Source organism: Strix uralensis, chromosome 2 (assembly GCF_047716275.1).
Source record: "Strix uralensis isolate ZFMK-TIS-50842 chromosome 2, bStrUra1, whole genome shotgun sequence".
Taxonomy (NCBI): domain Eukaryota; kingdom Metazoa; phylum Chordata; class Aves; order Strigiformes; family Strigidae; genus Strix; species Strix uralensis.
The window spans coordinates 115,684,727-115,710,344 of record NC_133973.1 but is presented as its reverse complement, the minus strand read 5'-3'; the positions used below and the strand labels follow the sequence as shown (position 1 = coordinate 115,710,344).

Sequence of the window (25,618 nt, the reverse complement as noted above, 5' to 3'; positions counted from 1 at the left end):
CATTGAGTGTTAAGCTAAGAACAGCATATTATTAATCCACTCTATCCTTTCCACTCTGCTACTTTTGCCTTTCTTCAAGTGTGCTTAACACAGAAAAAAGTAGGTATGAAAGAAATACTGGGGAAAAAAGTGAAGTTATAGTCTGTTCTCCTCACTGAGACAACATCTTTTAAATAAAAATCATACCGAGTTTTTGATGAAATACTTAGTAAATCAGATGGAAAACCTGACTGCATGATACCATTACAGAACACACCATGTACCAAGCCACACAGGCTCATGTGGGTTATGTGGTGTATTGTATTTAATAAAGGTTCACTACAACTGTTAGTGGGACTGTTAATGGAACCACTCAAGAGAGGAAATTGGCAACCAATTCATTCTCACTAATTGCAATATACTTTCAGCTATACTTTCAGACAAATGCCTTGCAGAAAACAGCATCATTGTAACTGCCTAGGCTATCATGTTCTTTAACTCTTTTACTAATTTTTCTAGTGTAATACTCACTATCTTGAAGTTCAACATAACACAGGGACAGAATTAATAGTGTCTTGTTAATCAGACAGAATATTTTTGTTCTCTACCTTTAGACCAAGGACTGTTCAGTGATCCCAACATGGTGGAGGGAACACCACATCCACATGGATAACTGCATTGAATCCCAGAACTATGAGCATAACCCATGCAGACCCATCACTCTGATCCAGTGAGAGAAGCAAGAAATGCCATCCTCAGTGCAGAGTGGACAACATGGAGTTGACTATTAACAGCGGGAAAAAGAAATAAACCTCAGGCTATTTCAGAGGTCTAGGAGTTAGAGATACATTGCAGAGTGACTCTGCTATCCTATAGCACCATCACAACACAGATAGGGCATGCAGAGAGGTCACACATTCCTCAGATTCATTTTCTTGCACTAACAGTTATTTTCTTCCTTTTGAGGCACCTTAAAACAGGAGTATCTGTCCTGATGTGAGACTTTACAGCCGTCCCCAACACCTGGTTGTTTCCAGAGGACTTTGAGACTAGATTGAAACCACCACCTCTCCAAGAGAAGAGTTACAGCAAGGTGGTGGAGGAATGGGTGTCTGCATTTCAGGTTCCTTATATTTGGAACTAGAAGAGTAGTTTCTGTACTTCCAGCTTTGAGCACCAGATGAAGAATCCAGTGCAGAACCTCTCATGGTGCTTGTAAGTTATCTTTATCACCAAGGAGTACCAAAATCCGAACACAGATAATACTGTTTGAGGCAGCTTAACAAAGACATACATCTGCACAAGGCTCAGGACAGACTTGTGAACTTCATAAAAATCTTCAGTGTAGAACAAGTCTATTTTTAGTTTAATGGATGTATAAACAGACTTCCAAAACAGAAATTCAACAGCAGTTCTATGTTTAACCAAGGACAAGAGAAAAGCTGCCATCACACGCCTCTGCCTGTCCCCTGCAGGAAAAGAACACTACTGACAGATAAGAGAGGCTTACAGGTTTTGCAGTATCAGGCAGCCTTATCTTTGCTCTACAGCCTCAGTCAGAAGATCAGATCAGGGATGACATTAAAGCTTATTGAGCTACAACCTCATGTGGATTCTTCCTTTTCCCTTTGAAACATGTTATATGAAAAATATACTTATCAGTTATTTTAATACTGCAGTAATAAGTATTATTTATCCAACTGATACTGTTATGCTGAAGTCCTATAAGTATAGCTGGAGAAGTTTTCCCCAATAAAGTATTTTTATTAGAAAAATCCCAACCCAATAAGCCTTCTTATGCTAGTTGTTCTTCCTGGAACAGCTATGTTTTCTGCAGCATCTGTACTGGATGAGTTAAAGCATTCTTTTCTCTTTTTTCCCCTACCATATTTTTTTCCCCTCCTAAAGAGAGATAATAGTCTCAGTGGCTTGACCTCTAAAAAATATGTTATAATCCTCCTACAGGTTTTTCTGGGAAGCCTATAGAGCAGGCCCTGAACTGTTACAGGCAGGTGTCAATGAATTTGATTTAGGCAGAGTTATGCCAACTGGACCAGCTGGCACAATGACCATACAGGTCTCCTGCTCGTTCAATGTTTGTTTTCTATCAGATCAGGATTTAGCTTGACCTATTCCACCATTCCTGAATATTAAGTACATTTGTACTGCATCCATCTGTCAATTCTGAGACATTCTAGTACCTGTCCACAATAGGCAGAGTTTTATTGGAACTGCTACCAAAATGAGCAAAGACAAGAATCACAGACATTTTCAATATTTAATTATCTAGTATTGCATAGGCTGCTGTGGATTTAGAGGAAATTATGCTTATGACTCATACACTAGCACTGGAGGAGTTTTTCATAAAAAAGTAGCCCTAGGGAGGAGAAGAAAAAAAGACCAAGACAACCTATCACTGCTGAAAGCTGAACACCACCACCTAGCTGGCTCAGTTTCCAATGACAGTGCGTTCATCCAGGTACAGCAAGCACTGCCGTTTCATTCCTAAGAAAGTCTTGCCAGCTAGACTTCAGTCACTCTTCTCTTTCCTTTCGTTCAGTGCAAGGAATAGTTTAAGAAGTCTAAAAGGGGTTCTAAACTCTCCAGGACAGAGTTTCAGACAGTCTTCAGACCGTGCTGAGTTGTATCCATTCCTGAATTAAATACAGGTTGCTTGAGTTTCTCCTTCCTTCATGATGGAAATACCTATTGAAAGGAAAATAGTCATTCCCACCCCCAGTATAAGCTTCACTTTTTGTTTTTAAATAAAAGATGAAAGCAAGCAGCCAGTTCTCTCAAGTAACTACTGGGGACAAATTTAATACAGCATTTTTTTCTGAAAGCCTAGAAGCCTTCTTTCTCTTCTCTCCAGACTATTACAGAAAATATTTGCTCATATATGAGCAGGAGTCCCCTACTAGTAAGCATTAGTTTGCTATACCATGTTTAGAGAGCTTCAGAAATATTACTACTACTTTATTTTCACATAGCTGTTCTACTTCACTGTGAAGAGCAGAGCTAATGAATGGAGAGAAATCCCCTCCATTCAATTACTGTCTTAAAATTGAGTTCATTGTTAATGCAACAATTGCTCACCACTAATTTAGCCTTACACACTAATAAAGCTTAAGGACTTTCTCACATTAAGTATACCTTTCATCTTTAACATAACTTCTACTATGTAGCTGTTGAAAACCACTGTTGTAGTGCCTATGTCACACAAGTGACAGCAACAAAAACACAGAACTACAGGAAGGGATTATTCAGATACAGATTAATAATTATTTGTTCTCTAGTTTAAGTTTTAGCTACACTTTTACCAAGCAGTATTTAATCACAGATACAAAACCCAAACCATTTCAGTAAAAACAGACATATACTTTGCTTACTACAAGACTCTTTCTGTATTTCTGAATGAACCTTCCTATGAGGAAAAGAAACTTCCAGCTTTTCCATGTAGGAAAATGAAGAGAAGATAAGGAGAGTCAGTATCTACCCCAAAGCACTAGAAACAAATACATTAAAAATACATTTTTTTTTCAATAAGTGCAAGTTTCCCTCCCTTCAAACACTAAAATAAACTTACCTGACTGAAATCCCAAACTAAAAAAAAGAACAAGTAGTTCTATGTACTACAGCTTATACTACCAAAACCTCTACAAGACATGACCTTCTATTTCCTTTCTCCTCTTTTAAAGTCTTATCTGTGTGCATTAGCCTCTCTCACCCACAAATTAGGGGGCTGAGGCTCATTAGTGTAAACAGAGCTGTAATAATTGGCATCAGGTAGAATGTGTATCTAATTAAGTCTCTTTTCTGGTGAGTACTTAAAAACACAACCTATTCAGGTTGAATGGTGACTATATTACTCCACATGAATGACAGTTTTAAACAACTTTTACTGTTCCACTGATTTTGTAAGTGTTAGTATTATTGCAGCTGTCTTTTACAGTTTATTTTTTAATTTATTTGTAGCAGTATATGTGTTAAAACCTTTACAAGCAACCATAAATGATTGTTGTTATTTTTTCCTCATATATTTTCCTCAAGAGCTCTTGACCTCTTAACTGATCTATTATTTGAGTCTTCTTTTACAGTTCCCCTTAGTATGAACTGATTTGTTTTTTTACAGGTGTATATAATAGAAAAACTCCTTTAATATCTCTTCCTATCTTTTGGTGTATGAGACACTTCTACAGCATCTATTTCTGCTTTGACCTTAGTTTTAGCTACTTGCTTTTCTTCTGTTAATCCAATTCTATTTTTGGGTATAGCCTCAGTCACAGCATAGTCTTCTCGTTGAAGCACTGCCAATCTTCTTAATGTAGGACTTCCCTTCCCCCTTCTTCAGGTTCTTAATCACTAATCTCAAATTTTAGTTTAAAAACTGATACATCAATTTTCTTATTAGAACTGTTTATGTAGGAGTAGAATCATTGTTAATAAGCTATTTAAACAATAAGAAATAACGCTAAAAACTACAGAGATATAGCTTATAAAGTGCCCTTGTAAAAATAAACCTTTACAAGAAACAGAGGATTAAATAAAAGGTCATGCTGTATTTGTCTCTTCCAGAATACCCACATGGACTTGGTTTCATGAGGTCTGATACCACCAAAGCCAGACGGCAACTATGAAAAAAATGTAACCCTAATGGCTGCAAAATTATGTGACTAAAGAAACCTTTTCATATACCATCTTCTATTTCCCAGCACCATACAAACACTGTGTAGCTACTTGTAATCTTCATATTGACCCCATGAAGTACGTAACTGAAGTTATTCCCTTGTTCTGGAGACGCCGATGACAAAATACTTGGAACTGAAGTGAAACAGCTTTAGTTCCCCATGAACACAGAAGCTACATCACTTTTGTCCTTTTCCACCTCAGTAAATTTTGTGGCTTCTGCTTAGGGTAAGTACTAATATTTTATTACTGAGTTTCTGTATGAATTCTGATGAAAATAAAAAATATGGTTGTTTACAATTGTTGAGTCCCAAATTAATGATGTTGTACACTCCAATAGTACCATCTGCCCTGTCTAGACGTGAACTGGGCCACAGAAATATAAATCTTAGCATCTCACCAGCAGACAAAACTGATGTCCTCTAATGGAATGAGGCAGAAATTCAGCAGGATGATTGTGTGTAAAGTGCTGGGTGTCTGTCCTAGTTTGAGTGAGTGGTGGGGGTTTTTTGGTAGCAGGGGAGGGGGTACAGAGGCGGCCCCCTGTGAGAAGCTTCTGGAAGCTCCCCTCGCTCCAACTCTGACCTGCCTTTGCACCAAGGCCAGGCCAATTAGCCGCATCTCTGAGATAACGTATTGAAGAAGGGGAACCTGGGAGGAGTTGTAGGAGTTGTGAGGAGAACACCTGTGTGAACTCTGGGGTCAGTGGAAGAATGGAGGAGGAAGGGGGGAGGTACACTGGGGCAGAGACTCCTCTGTAGCTTGTGTGAGATGGCAGGGCCACCCTCCTGCCATCCATGGGGGTCACCAGTGGAGCAGATGCCGATTTGTGGCCTGTGGGGGGCCCCACGCTGGGACAGGTGACTGCGCCTGAGGAAGGCCGGGACCTCGTGGGAAGAAGGCCCCGCTGTTGTAGTTCAGCACTGGGAGGACCCACACACCTGTGGGAGTGACTCATGTCCGAGTTGGTTTGTGGAGGACTGTCTCCTGTGAGAGGGGAACCGCGCTGGAACAGTGGAGCAATGCCAGAAGTTTCCCTGCCCCGAGGTGGAAGAAGAGGTAGCACTGACCGCACCCCATTCCCCACCCCCTGAGCTGCTGGAGGGGAGGAGGTAGAGATATCAGGAGCAAAGCTGAGCCTGGGAACAGGGAAGGGTGGGGGGAAGGTGTTTTCAAGATGTCCTACTCTGTTGTGTTGTTGTTGTTAGTGTCTGTATTAAATTTATGTTCTTTTTTTCTTTCCCTAATGAGTCTGGTTTTTGCCTGTGCCTTACAAAGGATGACATCATCCCTCCCTGTCCTTATCTCAATTTTCTGGGCCCTCTGCCTTCCTCCTTCCCAGCTCTGAGGGGGAAGGGGGGAGTGAGCAGCTGCGTGGTGCTCAGTTGCCCTCTGAGTTCAAACCATGGCACTGTCTCACAAAGGACTTTTGTTTTATGAAAAAAAAGGTTCTGGTAGGAAGAAGGTCTAAGATTAACTCTGGCCTCGGCTTGTCAGGGATCTCTCTACATAGGAGATGGCATGATGGCCTAGTAAAAGAGTTTAATGTCTCACTAAACAACAGCAGTCATAGCAGGAATGGCCAGTTTGCAGAACTTGGGAACCTGGCTGTCTAATGAACCAAAAAGTACCAAAAGGAGTACTAAATTATTTAAATCCTATGCTACTTAGCACTTACACAAAATTGCACTGTCTCAACAAAATCATACCAGACCTATTATTGCTGCTATTTTATTCCCATTTTTCTCTCTTTGGGGTTTTGGCAAAAAGCCCTCAAAGAAAATGGTTTAGGTAATCATCTGGCAGGCCAAAACTTCAACAAAACCATCCAGTGTTCAGGACTTCAGAATCTTCTTCTTCTCTGGAGCTCTGGATGAACAGTCTTTCTTGATGGTGAAAGTTTAGGATTGTTGAGGTCCCTCCTGCAGTTCAGGATTGGAACACTTACTGCTCTCTCCCATGCCATGCCAGATGCTCTCCTTTGCATCTAACTCAAACTCCTACCAGAACCAATGTGGGTAAGCACACTTAAGGGAGACAGCATGCAGTCAGTGATGGAAATGGATAGCAATTTAAATGTCAGGTGCATCTACTGTGAGACAAAAGAGACATCATCTGCTTTCAATGGAAATCCTTCAACTAAAGAGACCCACTGTAGGATCTCAGATTTTGCAGATCTCCTATGAGATACTCAGTCAGAGAGAGGGAATGGTAACAGGGAGATGCTGTGTATGGAAGATGCTGCATACACAGTCCCAGCTACCAGAGACCTGTGATAGAAGAGCTCCCTGGCATGCATTTGGGGAAAGCATCATCTGTGTTATTGAGCAATTTTAGGTTGATGGCACGCATTACAACTCACAGTAGCAAGCTCTTGATAAACTGGCATTAGGAGGGTTAGGAGACATGTGCCATCCTACCTCCTGAGTAGGTAGCGTATAAAGCTCCCTTGATGTTTGATTGCCAGCTGTATCCAAAGGCTGTCCATATTCCAGAGTGAAAAAAATACACTGACTGGAATTCAGGATGTCAGAGAATATAGTCCAGGCAGCAGGACACTCTCAGAGTTTATATCTCTTTCTGCACACAGTCACACTAAAAAAGTCAAAAGGCAGAGGTTCTTTACTATGGTTCTCTACCCTGTGGTTTGTAGGGACATACGCATTTTCTTTTATCAGTTCAGACTACTCCCTTGGACAGCCACAGCTGTGCTGCTTTGTAGTGACTTCATGTTGTCCTCTTTTGGCTTCCAGAGAAATTTATTTTCTTCCTGTTGGCAGGACTTTTAGGGATACTGACTGCCTCCTTCCCCCTCTGCCACCATGCTCTTCCATTATTTTACAGTTCTCATGTTATTGCCTTTATGAACTTTTTGATATTTTCCAAAACAATTATTGGTCATTTTTGAGTAAGAAATTAAACTGAAACTGAAATGACAGCAGACACCACAGATCATCCCAGTCCTAGCATGGTAGAAAAGAAGTACTGGAATATACTGCATATGATGGTTGTTATTGTTCAGTCAAAATCAGATAATAAGTGCGGGTGCTATTTTACCACCTACTTCTGGAAAGCTCAGTGTATACAGTGTGTTTCCCACACATGAGGTTCCTGGTTCTGCATGGTGTTTAAAAATACAGACCTAGAAGCAAAAGCCTGTTAAAAAGTTCAGATCATCCTATTCCAGATGATTATTTTATAGTCCTTTACATATACCGATCAAATTCAGCTATGAGATCAAGCTAGATTTCTTTCCCATCATTCTTTCTGGAAAGATATTCTAAACAGTTGTCTTATATTTAGAAATATGTGTATTACTTTTAGACTAAATGTCTGTGAAAGTTTGTTCTTGCATCAGCACTATGCTCTAGTCGAAATAATTTTTCTCTCTCTTGACTATATGTACAGAAACTTAACTGTTTAGATGATAGCTAGGCTGACAGAAGCTTGCGTTTGGTAGCTGGCAAGTAAAATACCAAAATACTGTGAAGTTCACAATAAATACAGAAGTATTGACCAAACTGAAATGACATATTCTGTCCTGAAGAGCTTCATCACAATCAGAACATCAACTGTAGTGACCCTTGAGTAATGTGGATCTATACACTATGTTACGAGATTACATTGCCCTCACCCTCTCCAGAAAATGTATTTTTAATTCTTCCTATTATAAGGGCTCGACATAATGACCTGAAATTATATACAACTCCAATTTCTCAAGATGAAACATATCTAATATAACTCTAAAATAATGAGTTTCTTTGCACATTTGCATGTTAAAAAATTTACCAATAATTGCACTTTCCTGAAGTGTCTTTATTTGGGACTCCAAAATATTTTTGCTTTTTCTGTAAGAAATCAAGTCTTTCTCCTCAAATCTTTCAGCTCTTTCTAGCCACTCCTTTCTCTTTCTGAAGACCGATCACCCCCTTTTGTTACCCTAATGAAGATTTGTAGGGTTTAAAATCTTTTGAAAGATCGGATAAGCAAATTTCAGATTTGTAAATAAAAGAACAAGAGGGTAAGAACCTTTTCGTTTACTAAAGAATGTGTGAAAACTTCAGCAAGGGTGAGAATTTTAGTTAAGGAGTGAAGAGTGAATAGTCCCTGCTCTTCAGGCAACACAGAATTAGGATGAGTTTGACTGGGGGCAGGGAGGGAGAAGGACAGCACCATCTCCTCCTGTCTGCCTGGTAAGCTCTTAGAAAAGCTCTTTGTTCCCCCTACCACCAGGCAGACAAATGGTACAAGGATGGCTTTCAGGTGCAGACCTGTATTAGTGAAACTCTGGGAACAAGATTTAACCGCTAATCTGTAAAGCTGGACTGGTCCTCTCCCCAGTCTGGGGAGCACCACATACCTTAATTCCCCTGTCTTTCTGTCCCTCTTCAAAACAAGGCACCAGGATTGAGGTCAATGTATTTCAGTTCAGTAGCCACGGAACCACTGAAGCAGGAACTATTCTGAGCCTTCCCAGTGATGCAGAAAAGTGGAGTAAATGACAAGTGGATTTCAGTTTAAAGCTTCCAGGTTAAGTCCTGATTTCCATCTGTGTAACTGATATGACAAATGCAGATGTAGCCTTTGTATCTGTTTCACAGTTATGATGGCTGCTGTTGACTTTGCAGATATTCTTTCAGCATTCTTTGTCTTCCATTTACAAATAAACTGCATCTATTAAGGTGACGTTTGCATAGAGTATTTAAAGGCAAACAAAAGCCTGGGGTATTTGTTTCATATATCCTTCTTATAAGCATCAGGTTGGATGCTCCTAGATCTCACAGGCACAGGGTGCTGGATTGCCTTCACCGCGCTTCATATGAATAAGCAGAACAGCGCTGGGTGAGCAGGAGATAACACCTGAGCCCTTCTTCTATTCAAAGTAGCAAATCAATCAGGGTGGTGTTATTGTAATGAGATAAACACTTTTGCTTTCACTCTTTGTGACTACCTACTTATTCACTGAAATGAAATAAATGGGTTTGGTCATCTGCATTTGAGAGATTCGGAATTAAAAAATCAAAACCTTCCAGTCAGTTTTCAGCAAAATGTAAGGCCACCTTCTCTTCCTTACAGAACCTATACACCAATTTCAGTCGTGTTAATCCTGATTTACAACACTCTAAAAGAAGGTAGATTCATCAGACCAAATCCTTGGCTAAAGGAAACTGACATACTTTGTTGTACCTATTATGAATTACAAGTCTGACCCAATCATGGCTCCTCCATTCTAGTCAAGTGGAAGACAAGTTATTTGTTTGCACTTTGCACTGATGCCCCAGTGCAACAATTTCCAAGTTGTTCATGAGAACTAAAAATAACAAAAATATCCTATGCAAGGATGGAAAGTAGTAGAAATATCTTAAAAAATCCACAGTATGTCTTGTGATTCTTCAGCACAACATGAAGGTATTGAGACTAATTTACTGACACCTCATGTTCTTTCTAATTTAAACTAGTTTTAGTGCTCACTGCAAGGACAACTACATTGTTAAGAAACACCTCTAGCTGTCTGGAAAACGTCCTTTGAATGTCATATACTTGTATGTGACATTCTAACCATATGGATTATGTCACTTCTCCAAGAAGTGCAAATAGGTAGTTTGCTTGGGTCACTCATTAAAATCTGTATCATGTCACCTTTGCCTTATCATGCCTTCACTTGAAATACAAAACTCAGCATCTTCTCTGTTTTCAGGTGTGCTCACTCTGTTCTAGCTTCCAGTATTCACATTAAAAATGTCCAGAATCAAGAATTACTGCCATGGTAAGACATGGGTCTAAGCCTGAGAGCCAGGACCTTCCAAACAGGCAGGCAGCTATCCACTCCTTAGGCTGGAAAGAAACTGCCCAGGAACTTTTCTAGTAAACAATTCATTATGAAAAGGTGGCAATAGGGCTAATCAAAAAACTGAAAGCTTTCCAAACAAATACTGGAATAACTGTTCGAATAAGAAGTTTTCAATACTGATACTTTGTTTTTTCAGTTTGCATTAAAAAAAAAACCTTACACAATTTTACTTTTTTTTTCTCAATCTTCCACGTCAACAATCTTTCACAAGTTATCCTTTGAGTGTACCAGCTGAGAATCGGTTATCTAAAGCTCTCAGATGGCATGTCTTACATACCTGCAACTGCTCAAAAAGGTTTAGCTAGAAAAGATAAGAGACTGAAAGGAAAACATTTGTGTTGATAAAAAGGCAAGGCACACTTAATGGCTGTCCCAGAAGCAGAAAACTGTTGCTGCAGAGATGTTCAGCTGCCTTGCAAAGTCTAATATATTGCTCTGCTCTACCATACAAGAAAGATTTTGTGATTAACTATCCCTTGAAAGAACCTGTCAGCAATCAGGCTCTACAGACACTGTCTGTAACAGATATTCTGATATTTGTACTACTACAAACTAATAAAAATGTGCCACAATGCAACATGGTACAGGAAAACAAATATGAAACAGTAATCTCTTATAATAATAAAGCTAACACAGGCGCTAGTAATCTTCACAAGTAGCTAATCAGTACTCTCAGATAAGATTATTTAGAGGGTATACTTGACAGCTCAAAGGGAGCTGAACCAGCTAAGAGTACCACTGTGTAGCAGGCCTAGGGAGTATCACTTGACAACCTTCCAGAAGAGCTGAAATGGATGACATGGTTGTTTATAGGGCCCTCAGCAAGTCTTTACTACAGTAAAAATGCCTTGTGAATTGGTAACTGATTGGAGAGTGATCAGTTTGAGATGCTGCCATCAATTTTCAGATGACTATCCAAAACGCCATGTAGAGTCAATGGGAGCTGTCAGCTTGAAACTTCTTGGGGAGGGAAGAAGAGTTAATTATCAAAAAAAAGAAATGCTTTAAATCAGCACCATTTCTGAAGCCATCGATTTCCATGTAAGAACTCCCTACAGAGTTAGCAGAGATCAAGACTGTACTCAAACCTCGTGGCAATGAAAATGCCACTAAATGACTGTTCTTCCTGTATCCAGTAAGGGCAGTTCCATTGTCTTGGAGATACTCGCGGACCCTGAACAGACAAGCACGTTTCCTTGCAATCATTTTACTGTCAGATGTTTTAATCCTGCATGGAATTACAACAGCATTACTGCCAAATCACACTAGCAGGGGAGTACTTTTAGGTCTACCCAGAAAATGAGAAGGACACTGACTCACCCAGCACAGGGAAGTACACTAGAAGCAGGTACTGCTAGGGAACTAAAATCTGAAAGAAAAGTCCTGTGGAGAGAGAGTGAAACAGAGAACAAATAATATAGTTCCTATAAATAGACACTACATGTATCTGTTTTCAATAAAGTTACGAATATAGTCAAATAGCATAACATAAGAGAGTTCATATATTGGCTATACAGTGGAGTGGAAATTTTTATTTTTATTAAATACATTTCATTTAATTTTAAAAACTGAAGGCTAGTTAAATCTCTTATCTCTTCAACTAACTCCTAAATAACTGTGTCCCCCACCATCTGAGTGGTTTAATGGACTTATTCATGATCTTACCTTCCCCGTTACAGTAAGGCAAAAAGTATTTCTTCTGCCACACTACTTAGGGCCTTGTTTATTTATCAAGTTACTCCACAGTAAACATGCATACAACATCTTTTTCTAATTCAGTGTTGTCAGCAGACGTATTTTAAATTCCCTCCTATCCTAGTGCAAACCAACTTTCATAGCCAGACAAGCTTTGAGTTACCCAAGACAGCAGAAGTTCAGGTTGTCCTCCAGTTAGCCTTGTCACTTGTCACCACCTCACTTGACAGTTGAGCAAGATCTCACACTACTTGAGAAGACTCCACTTTGTGCTACTATAGAAACATAGTAATAAACATGGGGTTTATTGTGATGAGGTCTGGCTGAAAAGACGTAATTGTCACTGGTGTTTATGGAAATAGGATCGGGCCTTTGATGTGATTGAATAAGCTGCACATTATACTACGTTATGTGCCAGGTAAACATGGATTAAAAGAAACGGGAGCTCCCTAACACTGACACAAAATTACCACCACACAGTTTGAGTGTGTGCATAAAAACACACGTACTTTAGTCTTCCCCTGGAAAAACTTTCTCATCATAGGACAGGATTTCAGTGTGCCAACGCTGTGGTTGCAATCATCTTGCTAGATGTTTCTGTAACTCTTGGTAACGTTAATGGGCATTAAATGTATTTGCTGAGGAAGTACACCCCTCTGCTTAGTGCCCACTGTCAGTATGCCTGCCAGGTGCATTTCTCACAGCAGAATAAGGCTTTTGCTCTTAGTTAAACATTAAAATGTTTAGATTTTAGCAATCTGTTTGCTCAGCACTGTGCTGACCCCATTCATAGGGTTTGTTTGCTTAAAAATGCATTCAGGACAACTGCTAATCTGCCTGCAAAAGATGCTGTAGATATCCCGTGAGTTCAGGTGACTTCAGTGAGCTTCACAGCGAAAGCTTTAGCCTTGACCGTGCTTCTTACACTGTCTGAACCTGACCTCCACAATAGCAAAATGCACCTTTGGAGCAGCAACAGCAATATGTAAGTAGTGCAAAGCTAAGTATTTCACCTATAGCTACTACATGTTTTACTTGTATCTATAGGAATTATGCCTAACCTGTAAATGACTACAGATGAAAGCTTTGAGCAAAATACAAGTGTCTGTATGCTACTACAACTGCTCCGTATGACAGTTCCCAACAGTTGCAGTCATGTTAATGTATTATCACAGCACAAAACCAGGATCTAGTCCAAAGAGGTTCTTACATAGACATTCCTCTGAGAAAAGAAAGAGACGGATCCTTTACAATCAGAAGGGAGTAAGACTCTGAGACAGTTGCTGTTCTTAAGACCAAATACACAGCATAAAATATAAGCAAGTATTTCAGGGGAAATATAGATGGAAAAGGTATAAAAGGAGTATGATTTCATACCATGAAATCGTGTTTGTATTTCAGCTCCTCAAGTCCTGAGAGAAAATTCTGCCACTACCTTTACACTAAAAATATTTCTTCTTGCTGATGTGCACCACTGAGCAGTTGAAAAAGACCACAGTAAATGACATCAAGATCATTTGTACCTTTAATCTATTCTAAAGCTGGAATTCAAAATTTTTTGTCTAAAAATAAAAATGCTATTGTGTAATCATCCAATGTGTTATTGACAGTTGCTTATTTTTAGTGACTTTAAGGAGGCAGGAAGGAGGAGAACAAGTTAGTCTTTGATGTCTGTGGTTCCAACAGTAAAGAGCTGGGGACTTCTTTGAGAATAATTTAAATCTAATCAATTTAGCTCAGCTGGTACAATATTACACCCAAAAAAAAATCAATTAATGAGCAAATGCATAAAAAAGAAGAGGACTGATCATTTGAGTAGCAGGAGCTGACTTGCCATCTCTAAATTCTCCTTTTCACATCATCTGCTTTTCTGTGAAGTCCTTTGTACTGGTGTTAAGCAGGTTTAAAACTCTGTCAAATATATCAATTACATTTTATACTGTATTAGCACATGTGGAAGCACACTACAAAATGCAGGAGGGTAGAAAATCACAACTGGATCTGACATGAAAAGACATCATTAGACCATCACAGAGATAGTGTTCTCCTTGACTGAAGAAGAACGTCTGTAAGCTATTGCAGTACTTCATACAGTATGAAAATAAATTTCTGTGATTCAAACTAAAAGCTAATACTTTAAGATTATCAAAACTCTCTCAAATATAAACAGAAGTAGCAAACCGCAAGAATTTAAAGCAGCAAACCTCTTCTAAAAAGGAAAGAAGGTAGAATATTCTGAAACAGAGGTGCCAAGAAAACTGCAGTGGATGCAGACAGGGTTACCTGACCCTAAGGATGACAAAAGGGTGACCAGTCCCCCCCTCCACACCATTCAGCTCAGAAGAACCTTCAGATTTTGCAGTGCCACCACACAACCACATCTGAACTGCTTTTCAGCTGATAGTTGCTCAGTCTCCAAATGTGTGCTTTTACAGTTGCGTTCACGCAGCCCAGAGCCCCTCATAAGAACCTGCTCGGTCCACACAGACAGCAGATCTGCACACCAAGCCACAGCATGCTGTGAAAAACAGAGCCTTCTGCATCTGTTCCCTGTGGCCATTCGAGATCATACAGGCTGGTAGTGAGCCACATCAGCACTGATCCAGGTAACCATCTGATGGCTAACGGTGATGCAAGCAATGCAGTGGGAGTATGCAGGAAAAGGGAAGGCAGGACCTTCTCTCTGGGCAGCAGAGAGCTTGCCTCCGGTTGTCCTAAGCCACCAGAGTTGGCTCTGGTGTCCTAAGTCAACTACAATCATATCCTTTAATAAGTCTATGTAATAAATTACACAGACCTCTATTATGTATCTTCATAGGCATTATATATACCTATACTAGATATTACTCTTGTTATCCTCAGAAAAATATTCTAAATAGGAAATGTATTGTTCACAACTGAGAAGCAGTGATTTTAATGCTAACCAGCAACCCCCATCTTTCTTCAGAGTATCATCAAATTTGGATTTCACTTATGTGAAATGAAGGGAACATGTGAAAGTCTAAAGCTGTGTATAGATAAATCCCAGTCAGAAGACTGTGTGTGTGCCTCAGGCACCCAGAGCATGACTGAGGTGCAACTTAACCACCTAGATCCACAAGTATGACTTACAAGAACTGAAGCTGAAACTCCTTATGTATCCCATGTTCAAGCTAAACATTCTCCAAGTGCCAAGCATTCAGCATCTGAAGGGCCGGCTATAGGTGAGGGCACCTAGGCTTGGATTCCAAACGTTAGGTCACAGATATGCTGAACTGCAGCTCTGGGAGAGGAGCCTCCCTGTCCCAGGACAGGATTTCAGATCGGACTGCAGAAGTGGACCAACCCCAAGCACTGGAAAGTGGAATCAGCTTAACTACAACTGTTTCATCTGAATGGCTTATGCTGAAGTAAAGCTGGTAGTGTACTAAATCCTACTCTGAAACCTTACCATTTCCTATGAGCTGGCATTACACACCTCTTTGCTTAGCATCCTGCTTACTTCAGCAGCTACTGCAGAAGTCCCTGAGGTTCTGTCCTTATTAGCAGGCTGTGAGGCCAAACAGGGGAATATCACTAGAGTGACCAGGTTGTGACGAGGAGCCAAGGGGAAGGTGGCTTCTCCTTCAAGCTAGCTCTAGCCCAGTTCCATAGGCTGAACAGCTACGAGTAGCTGGAGGACATCTTCCAGTTCAAGCGTCATCCAAAAGCAATCCAGCAAATGCTCTCCAAGGTGCTCTGAGATTTAACCCAAAGTAGAGCTGATCAGGAAACGTGCTTCAAAAGCATGTTCCTTATTCAAGCAAAAAGTGCTGAAGGAGCACTATATTTACTCACCGCAGGGATTGTATTAGGCACCTAAATATTTTGCACAGAGTGTCTCAGCCTTTTACTGGACCTGTCTGTAAGTCACAGACAATGTCACTGATGCTTCACCTATCTCTAAGTAAAACAGATACCACAAGTGAGTTCTGAATGCACCTTGGTCCTATAGAAGTCAGTGGAAGTCCTTTGGGACCAGACTTACCCCTTCAAAATATTCTATTTTTGTCTGTTTTCTTATGAACTAGTTGGAAAACATTTTCCTGAATGAACCTTATCACGTACCTCTCCGTAAGCTCACTGCAGTGCCTGGTGCCCTCCCCACTCCTGACCACAGGACGGAGGCCCCTGACAAGCCCGGTGGGGTGCGGGGCACCCCTGACTCCCCCTCCTCCGCCGGCGGTACTGCCCTCTGTCCGGACGCCCACCAAGGAATTCTGTCAAAAACTATCACAACCAAGAGAAAGAAGGGGAACAACCCCTTGCCCCCTCCGCAGTGCCATCACGAGAAGGCAGCACCCAGGCTGCCCGTCGGAGCTTGCCCGCCACTTGCCCGGACCCCGCCGTCCCCGGGAAAGGGCTCGGCACTGCCCGTGCAGCAGCGGGCCAGGGTGGCCCGGCCCTGCTGGGTGCCCGGTGGGTGCGGGTGCTGGCGGGCAGGGAGCCCCGTGGGGGGGTGCCCAGAGAGATGCCAGGGCCCTGCTGGGTGCAGTGACTGGGAGGGCGGGGGCGTGGGGAGGCCCCGAGGCTGGGGCCGGGCGGAGGGTGCCCGGTGCCCCCGGGGCGCAGGGGCCGAGCGGGCGGCGCTACCCTGCCCCACCGCGGTCCGGCGAGCCCTGGGGGCCGCGGCGCCTCCTTCCCGCGCAGGGACCCCGCGGGCGGCACTGCGGTATTCCCGCCGCCGCCGCCGCCGCAACACCCCAGCGAAGGCGGTGGCGGCGGGGAAGCGCGGGCGGTGCAGCGGCGGCGGGGCCGGGCGGCCGGGCCGCGGAGGCGCCGTCTCCCTTCCCCTCGCGCTCCTTCCTCCGCCGCGGCACCTCCTCCCGCCGCCGCTCCCTCCCGCCTCGCCTCGGCTCGCCTCGCCCTTTCCTCACCAGCCGAGGAGTGGATCTTGGAGGATTTCTGCCGCAGGGACATCCTCAGCGCCGTGTCGAGGCCGTCCCTGTTCGGCATGCTGCGGCCGGGCCGGCAGGCGAGGCCCGCGGCCGGCTAGGGCGGCGGCGGCGGCGGCGGCGGGCTGGCCATCGGCCCCCCCTCACGCCGACGCCGCGCTGCGGCGGCGGCCGCTGGCACAGCCGGGTCCCGGCTGCGGGGGCGGGCGAGGCGCTGAGCCCCCGCGGGGCTGGGCGCGCCGCCGGCGGGCCGGGAGGTCCCTCCTGAGGAGGGGGCGAGGCGCTGCGGAGGGGGCTGCGTCCCCCTCCGCCCCTGCTCGCAGGGCCGCGCCAGAGGCAGCCCCTTCCCCGCCCGGCCCGGGAGACGGCAGGGCCGGCCCCGCCGCCGGACCGCGGCTCCTCGCCGCGGCCCCCGCCGGCCCCACGCCCCGGGGGGAAACCGGCCTGAGGGGTCGGCGCGGCCCCGGACGCCTACCGGACTCCTCCGCTAAGGCCACCGGGGACAAAGCGGGTGCAGAGCCGGGGGCCGACCGCCTCCTCACCGCCGCTTAGGGACACAACGGCTTCCCGGGGGCAGCGACAACGGCCCGGCCCGGCGGTGTTGCCCCGTGCTGTAGGTTACGGACAGGCTCGGGCTGGTCCCCTGCGGCCCCGCACCCTGCGGCCGTCCGTACCTCAGCAAAGCGCTACTCCGCTGGTGACAGCCTCCGCAGCCCCGAGTACCCCCTGCGAACCGTGACACAAGGTTCGACACAGTCGGGGCCTGGGGTGTCAGGGTTTTCTGAGGTGTCTGTCCGAAACTAGTGTTTTACTGACATTTTTAGGCACATAAAGCATCACAACAGAGCCCTCGCTGGGATCAGGATGCCTAACCGGGCTTCTTTGTTCCAGTTACAAGGACATCTTTCCTCACTGTGGCATGCTGCCAGGCTCTTCACAAAAGATACCGTTCCTTCCCCACTTAAAATATCTGGTAAATCAAGGATAAAAAAAGAAATTGAGGAAAGATTAATCAATATACCACTTAACTCTTACAGCGCGTTGCCTCTCAGTGCAAAACATTTGCAACCATGAGAATTTACCTACCAAGGGCAGGCAAAGGAGGAATGAAATTGAAGGGCAAAAAATCAGCCATAAAGAAGTCTCTTGATCTTTACAGATGCTGGTCTCAATCAGGCATAGCTAGCAGTGGTTGCCACATCTTGAGGGGTTGCCTTCTCTACTGGGTGAGCTTTGAGGTAGGATGGTTTAAATGAGGTAGAAGCTCCCATGGGATGAGGATGTACTGAGTTTTGGAAAGACCTAGTGCATAAGAAATGGTCCCCAGTACCTTGAAGGTCTGTGAAAAATGGCCCTAAATCTGTATCTAAGAACTCTACTATATGGAGTCGGCTAGCATATGCGATGAGGAATTTCAATGTTATTTCAAAGATCGTAAATAATGCTAAACCGCTGAATCTCACTGTACTTTGGTGTCCTCATGTATAATATGGAAACCGATATTTTACAGCTACAACTTTGCACTTTGTAAATGCAAAGTCGTTTAGACTGCAGCATTTTACACTGACTTCACTGAGTGCATCATAGTCCACGTGGAGATGTTTGCTTTGGGACAGGGCTGCTGCAGACACGTATTTCTTGGCCTGTGAGAAGCTTTTACTCTTGTGGGTTTTATTGCTCTGGGAGAAGGCTGTCCCACGAGGTTTTGTGAATGAAATCATCTGGTAAGGGCAATGCTGAATGCTGGCATTCCTGCATGCCATTCCCATTTTAAGGTCGTGACATGGAGCTGGTTATTTTCATGAACATGATTTTCTCCATCAGCTTACTCTTTCGCTTCTCCAAAAATTATCTTCTGTTGTGGTCAGTGGTTTTGCGCCAGTAGGAATTGCCTGGAGAACAGAAAATTCACATATGTTGTTAGCTAGTAGACAAACTAAAGTGAAGTTCTCTTTGGGTTCAAGCTGTCAGACCAAAGTCAAGGAAAGTGCTCAAAAAAAGAACCAAAAAAGAATGGCAGCTCCCGATTTTGTGTTTACTTTCTCTTCAGAAATTAACCCTCAGGTGAACAGTGTTTACAGTGCACTAAAAGTATTGTCTGCTGTGAGCCGTCAGCCCTGTCAGCCTGCAAGCCCAAGTAGCAGCTAAATGCATTCATTCCTTCTCATGTGCTGCACTTGCTTTCACCTCTGCGCCCTCAATGTTCTCCAAGAGTGCTCCAGCTAACACACCATCTGGCTTGTATCTATGCAGGGCTACTCAGTCGCGTAAACTTGACTACTCAAGCACCTCGAAGAGATTTAATTACCCAACCCACACTGATCTCCACAAGCCTGAGGTGTATCCCCATGACAGGCAGATTCCTGAGCATTAGCAACCAGGCATTTCAGTGATGCTTAATGACATGGAAGAAAGAAAAAACATCTTTGCCCCTGCATAGACTGAGCATCAGAGGCCTGCCTGCAATATCTGTCTCCAGTCACAAGTTGATGTAATCATACACTGCAGTCTAACGGGAAGTCAAGGGGAGAAAGTGGACTGCAAAAGTGTCTAAGGAAAATGAGTGTGGAGTAACTGAGAAGGAGTCTGTGTCCTGTTCAGCAGGCTTAAGAGTAGGGCCTGCAGGAAAGCTAAGTGTGCAATCCGGAGGTGAACGTGAGTTGGTTGTGTTTCTGAAAGCTCACGTTCCTTCGTAACCAGGTGAGAAGTAGCAGGGTAGCCCTGAGTTTTGAGAAAAGAAACAGATTGTTCAGCTGTGCAGGACTCACCTTTGTCATCTTGTTATGCAATGCCTGTCTTTGTCATAATGCTGACGTGCACTAAATTGTGTATTATCAGACCATGAGTCATGGCAGTATGATTCCCTGGGGTCTGTCATAATGGCTCCATGGTTTGAATGATGTACCAAAAAACAAGAGTTGGTAATTTTCAAATTACAATGTGCTCACTTTTCTAGTATTTATAGCAGATGTACTTTCAAAGAGCTCAGTATGCATAATAATTATTTTAATATAATAAATAAAGCAAAGGCAGGAAAACAGTCCTGTGGTTAATGTGCCGGGCTGGGAGACAGGATATCTTTATTCTATTTCTGACTGTGCCAGATACTGTCTGGGACCTTGGAGAGACTGTTAAGCCCAAATTTCCAAAAGATGCATCCTTTGCTCCAATTATTAATGTTATGCACAGAGTTTAGTTCTGAAAAAAAAATCACACCATACTCAGAATTTATTAGTAGTATAGCAGAAAACATAAAAGTCTAATGAAAGAACTATTAGGTGAGAGCTAATCATTACCGAAAAAGAAAGAAAAAAAAGAAAGAAAATGAAGAATGTTACTACACAAAAAAAAAAAACAACCACCAAACCAAAAAACAGAAATAATAACACAGTTCATTTTTTTGTAGACACACTCTTCCTGTCTGTCCTTTTTTTGGTGTTGTGCTTACCCTCCTGCTGCCCCTCTGGCAGCTAGGGTTGACGGTGCCAGCCTTCCTCAGGCAGTGGGTGTTGGGACTGTGGCTGCTCATCGGTGTCTTCCCAACAAGTTCTTTGCTGAGAAAAGCAAAGAACCATCATGGGACCATTTTTATATGTTTTTTAACATGCCTTTACACCTTGCTCTTCATTTGTCTACAGCTCCATGTTACATCCAATTTTACTGTATGTGATGCCATTTATGTATGTTACATACTTGTTTTTTGTTCTTTTTGTTATCCCTAAACCAGCTTTGCCCAGCGCCCAGGTCTGCACTGCTTTAGCTACTACTAAAGAGAGCTCTTTATAGCCCTGAGTTCCCCAGTGCCAACACTGTGCCCCTTTTTTTATCATACTATGCCTCCTCTACGGTATCCTGTGTCCCCAATTTCTGGGGACTCTGCTGTCATACCAGGCCTGTATTCCTCTACCTGTTTATATCTAACATCATTATGTTAGTTATAAATATCTCATTCTACACAGTATAACTTTTTGTCACTCTCCATATATAAAAGCTACAGTTGTGCCACAAAAAGTTAAGCAAAAGTAAAACAGTTAGACATAGCCACCTGCTCGTTAGATATATTGCTGTTACAGGTAAAGAAAGTAAAAAGAAAGCCACAGAGAGGTCAAGAAAAGCTCAAACAAAACAAGTCTCAGTCCTGAGGCCTTGCAAATTCAGTACAAAGCTTGTGGCCTCCTACCAGCAGTGGTGTTACTGGGCTACAGGACTAGATTAATCACATGCAAGTTCTGCTTGTCTAACTCTGCTTGTCTTCAGAAATCCACAACAGACTGTCTTGGTCTTAAACCAAATCTTTGTTCTGTGGTGCTTTGCCCTTGTTTACATGCATTGGATCAAAACCACCATGGTGCAAATTATGTGCTGAGATACATGGGAGGTATTTGTCACTCATCATGAGATTTTAAAAAAGGTCAAAAAGCCAGCGCTTGCTGTTTCTAGATTCATAGAGGAAGCTACTTCCAGATCCAGAAAGTGTGCTTAGCTTCACTCAACTTAAGAAAACATATGAAATCATTTATGGTTCTTCTTTGCATAGACTCTGTATCTCTATAGACTGATATGGGACATGACCATAATACATGAACATACATTGATGCATGTACGGCCCACCTGTAGCCTCTGAAAGTATCTGGTAGCCTCCTGTACTTTCTAGTGCAGAAGGGGCTTCACTCAACAATACACTGCTCTTACAGTTAACCATAGCCCACAGATTTAACCTGAAGGTGGAAAAAAATGATGATGAATTGCACATGCAATGGGTGCATGGGAGAGGGGTGGCAGGGTGGAGGAAGGGTAAACCATTGCCTGTCCGTGCAGTGGTGGAAAAAAAGGTCAAAGATTTGGAAATGTAGGCGCTTCATCTTTCAAGTCCCATTCAAAGCTCATTCAAGGCTATGCAGTTCTTTCCTCCTATTTCCAGTGGCAATTTTCCATCCAACAGAAAATAATCAGTACCAGGCACATCAAGGTTTTCCAGATGACTTTTGAATAATGACACATATAAATAAAATTATAGTGAGTAGAATAATTACATTGATATGTTGGAAACTGGAATTGGTACTCATTTGTATGAGGAGGTGATCTGTGATTTGCCTGAAAAATACTGAGCCCTTTCTATATTAACACTAACAAAACCAGTGAAACTAAATAAAGAAAAATAATGTAATTTTTTCTGGTATATTCAACACTAAGTACTTAGTATAACAACTGTTGGGGCTTCTTCATACCTGCAGGTTAATTCAGGAAACAAACATCAGTGTTAATACTTTACCAGAATAACTTCAAGTTTGTATGCTTTTAAACATACATTCAAAATGCAGTAAGCTAAATCAGAAGAAGTCATTTTTATTCCATGATAGTGGTGTCCACTGAAGGAATTCATCAGGCTGGCAACTGATGGAAAACTGTGTGTAGAACAACCTTTACAAATGCTTTGCACAGAAAGGACATATGGCACAGTAGACCATAGTTTAGACATTCCCTCATCTTAATCTCAGCCAAGTTAGTAAATAACTAGTGATGAAGAAAAAATTGTGCTCTTAAGCAAACAAGAATAATACTGGAGAAATTAAGAGCTTAATGAAAAAATCACAGAATCACAGAATCATCTAGGTTGGAAAAGACCTTGAAGATCACCTAGTCCAACCATTAACCTAACATTGACAGTTCTCAACTACACCAAATGTTTAAGATGAGATTCATTTCCAGAATGTAAATAGTTCTCAAAATCCATGAGGTGTATTTTCACTTTTTTCACTCACTCCTTTGTCCCACAGCTAGGTTGCTAGCTATGTGAGTCCAATGTTCTCTGCCTTTGTAATCAATGGGATTGTTGCAAAGGGATTCCAAGGCACGCATAGAATGTTCCCATACTGATTTGATGGCACTCACTTGGTACTGTTGTAAAAAGAAATGCAGAAAAGCGAAAGTTGGTCCCAGTCAGATGTGTTCAGAAAGACTGAAAAGAAGCTTGAGAAAACTGACACAGTTGTTAAGATGAAAGCATACCCTGCAGCAAGCGTGTAGATGTTCCAAAATATGTTTTGAACCAGCTATTATATCCAGGCCTTCATTTGATTGGAAATAGAGTTCAGTATATGGTATTTCTGTGACATTATGTGAAATATTTAGATACCAGAAAAAAAAAAAATGCCAGATACAACATAGAATAAGTAAAAAAGAATTTTAGAGCCACTGAAATACAGTTTAATATGAGAGGCATTTGGCATACCCTCGGGCCCCGAATTCCCGGCACTCGTGGTTTGCAGTGTTGTGGCTGACTGGGCTAACGGGCACGTCGCTCTCTGCCCTCTGCTCGCCAGGGAACACGCCGGCAGTGCCCCACACTGAGCTTTCTTCCATTGTTTCCTCAGGCTGGAAACCCGCTTTTTCGGCACGGGTCTCCCCGCAGCAATGACGGCGGGGCAGTATCCTCGTCCCCATTTCCCCGGGGCGGAGGAGGCGTGGAGAGCGACGGTGACTTCGGCTGGGGCTGAGGGGAGCACAGAGCCCGCGCAGGGCACGCCGATGGCGCAGGGCCGCGGGCCCTCTGCCGCGGGCAGCGCCGCCTTACCGGACACCGAGCGCCGCCGGGCCCGCGGGAGCCGCCGGGCGGCGCCGGGTCAGCACCTCGGAGAGCTCCCGCCGCCGCGCCGGGGCCGGGGCCGGGGCCGCTCCCCGCGTTGGCACCTCCACGCCCAGCGAAGCAAAGGGCGCGGTGTGAGGCGGGGGGCAACCCCCGCCCCCCCGTCACACGGCAGCGCCGGCCCTCTCCTGCCGTGCGCGGGCATCAGCGGCGCAGAAAGGGAAACCCTTTTTTCCCCCATCTTTATTTTTTGCCCTCCCTGACAGAAGAAGTTGCGGCTCGGAGGGAGGAGCAGCGTGTCTCCTCTCGCTCCCCGGGGCTCTCGGTGCCCCCCGCCCCCCCGCCGGGCGCTGTATCGCCGGGTCACCTTTTGAGAGAGGTCGGCGCTCCGGGCCTTGCTCCTTGCCGTCTGGCGCCCTCTCCTGCCGGGCCACGCGTCCCCACCTGGGCAGCCGGAGGTTGAACCGGCGTGAAGCAGGTCCCGGGAGCGCGCAGGGGGGAGCCCCGGGCTGCTGCCGGACCCTGGGCGCTGGGGCTCCGGCCAGGCTTTGCCTCTCGGTATTTTCGCGTCCCGAACAGTCCGTCTCATTCAAACTGTTCTGCCTCCCCCGCTTTTATCACCGTCAAAGTTAGCACGAATCACCTTACAGTATTTTCTGAGGTTTTTGGTGTCTCATACTGTCTCAGGGCCATGAACTATACAAACAACATGGTTCATATAGTGAGGCAGGAAAGGAGCTATAACTTGATCCATGTGATGGGCCAAGGCACAGTACATATGCAAGGGAATTCTGTGAATTGAGTGACTGACATCAGCTGGGCGGCCAGCATCATCGTTTGAGATTCATGTACAAGGAAAAAAAAAAAGTTAAAATTGGAGTCTGTGGACTTGGAGATGCCTTAAAAAAATACGGGGCTAAATTTTAGAAACCTTGTGCTGAAATAACCCCAAACTTGGGTTTTTACTTCAATCCCACATCAAACAAAAAATTTCAAGAAAAACAAACTAACCAAATGGAATTTGAACAGTAGGGAAAAGGTCTCAGCTGTCACAATACTGCAGATAGCCCCCAACTGTAACGTCTATACAATGCTAAAATAGCCCAACAGAACACCTGAATCTAGATGTGTAATAATTCTAATTTAATCATTACACTGTGATGCTTATATTGTTTCCTTATGGATACATGCTTTTTCCTACAGAATTCCATTTATATATGTACGTATATGCGTGTCTGTGTACACACAGAGGCATGACCTACAGTGCTAGGCAAGGAATAATATGATTCTTACTGCATGCTTGTTCAAGTTCACTGCTACACACAGACACATTAACTACACACTAACTGTATGCTCATACACATATCAGCATTTCCTATTCTTTCAGTGCTTATATGTACACTGTTAACATTGAACGAATGGAATAAACAGCAAGCAAAATGTGTTTAAGAATCAGTAAAAGGAATAGTACTGGCAACCAAAGTGCTCTGTTCATGCACCACGCAGTTATGGGCAAGACCTCTGTATTAAAATAGCAACACGGTATGCTTTCCTGAGCATGCATGCTTGAAGGTAAAGGGATGAGCCATTATTAATGTAGCTCAGACCTGTGTGAACTGCAAAAATAGCTCACAGCCTGTGTAAGTTATGTCAAATGTTCAGCACAGTAGAACCAATGTTGCTTAAGGAAATACATTATAATGGAACTGGCCTAAATGAAGGCTTAATACTAAAGATAAGACAGAAGGGTCAAGATAGAAATTAAAGTGCTTTTCTTGGAAGTAGAAGTAAGCAATATACTATATCTGTTCCACTTTACTCAGGACAAGAACCCCAACTGTGGGTTATAAATGCCTGAAGTTAGGCCTTTATAAAGGACTGCTTAAAATAATGGGACAAAGTGATCCC

General features: G+C 43.5%; 1 protein-coding gene across 3 annotated transcripts in view; it reads right to left on the bottom strand.

The window, feature by feature from the left end:
* Positions 1–17,236, bottom strand: part of ATP8A2 (ATPase phospholipid transporting 8A2) — a 355,523-nt gene extending 338,287 nt beyond the window's left edge. For 2 of the 3 annotated variants that reach the window (XR_012627702.1, XM_074859964.1), the window contains exon 1: positions 17,107–17,236. Coding sequence is in view for 1 of the 3 variants with exons in the window: in XM_074859964.1 (XP_074716065.1) it covers positions 17,107–17,185 (79 nt within the window). In the remaining 2 variants the exon portion in view is untranslated. The remainder of the gene's footprint in view (positions 1–17,106) is intronic. The other variant, XM_074859965.1, reaches the window with a different exon arrangement.
* Positions 17,237–25,618: the final 8,382 nt, after the last annotated feature.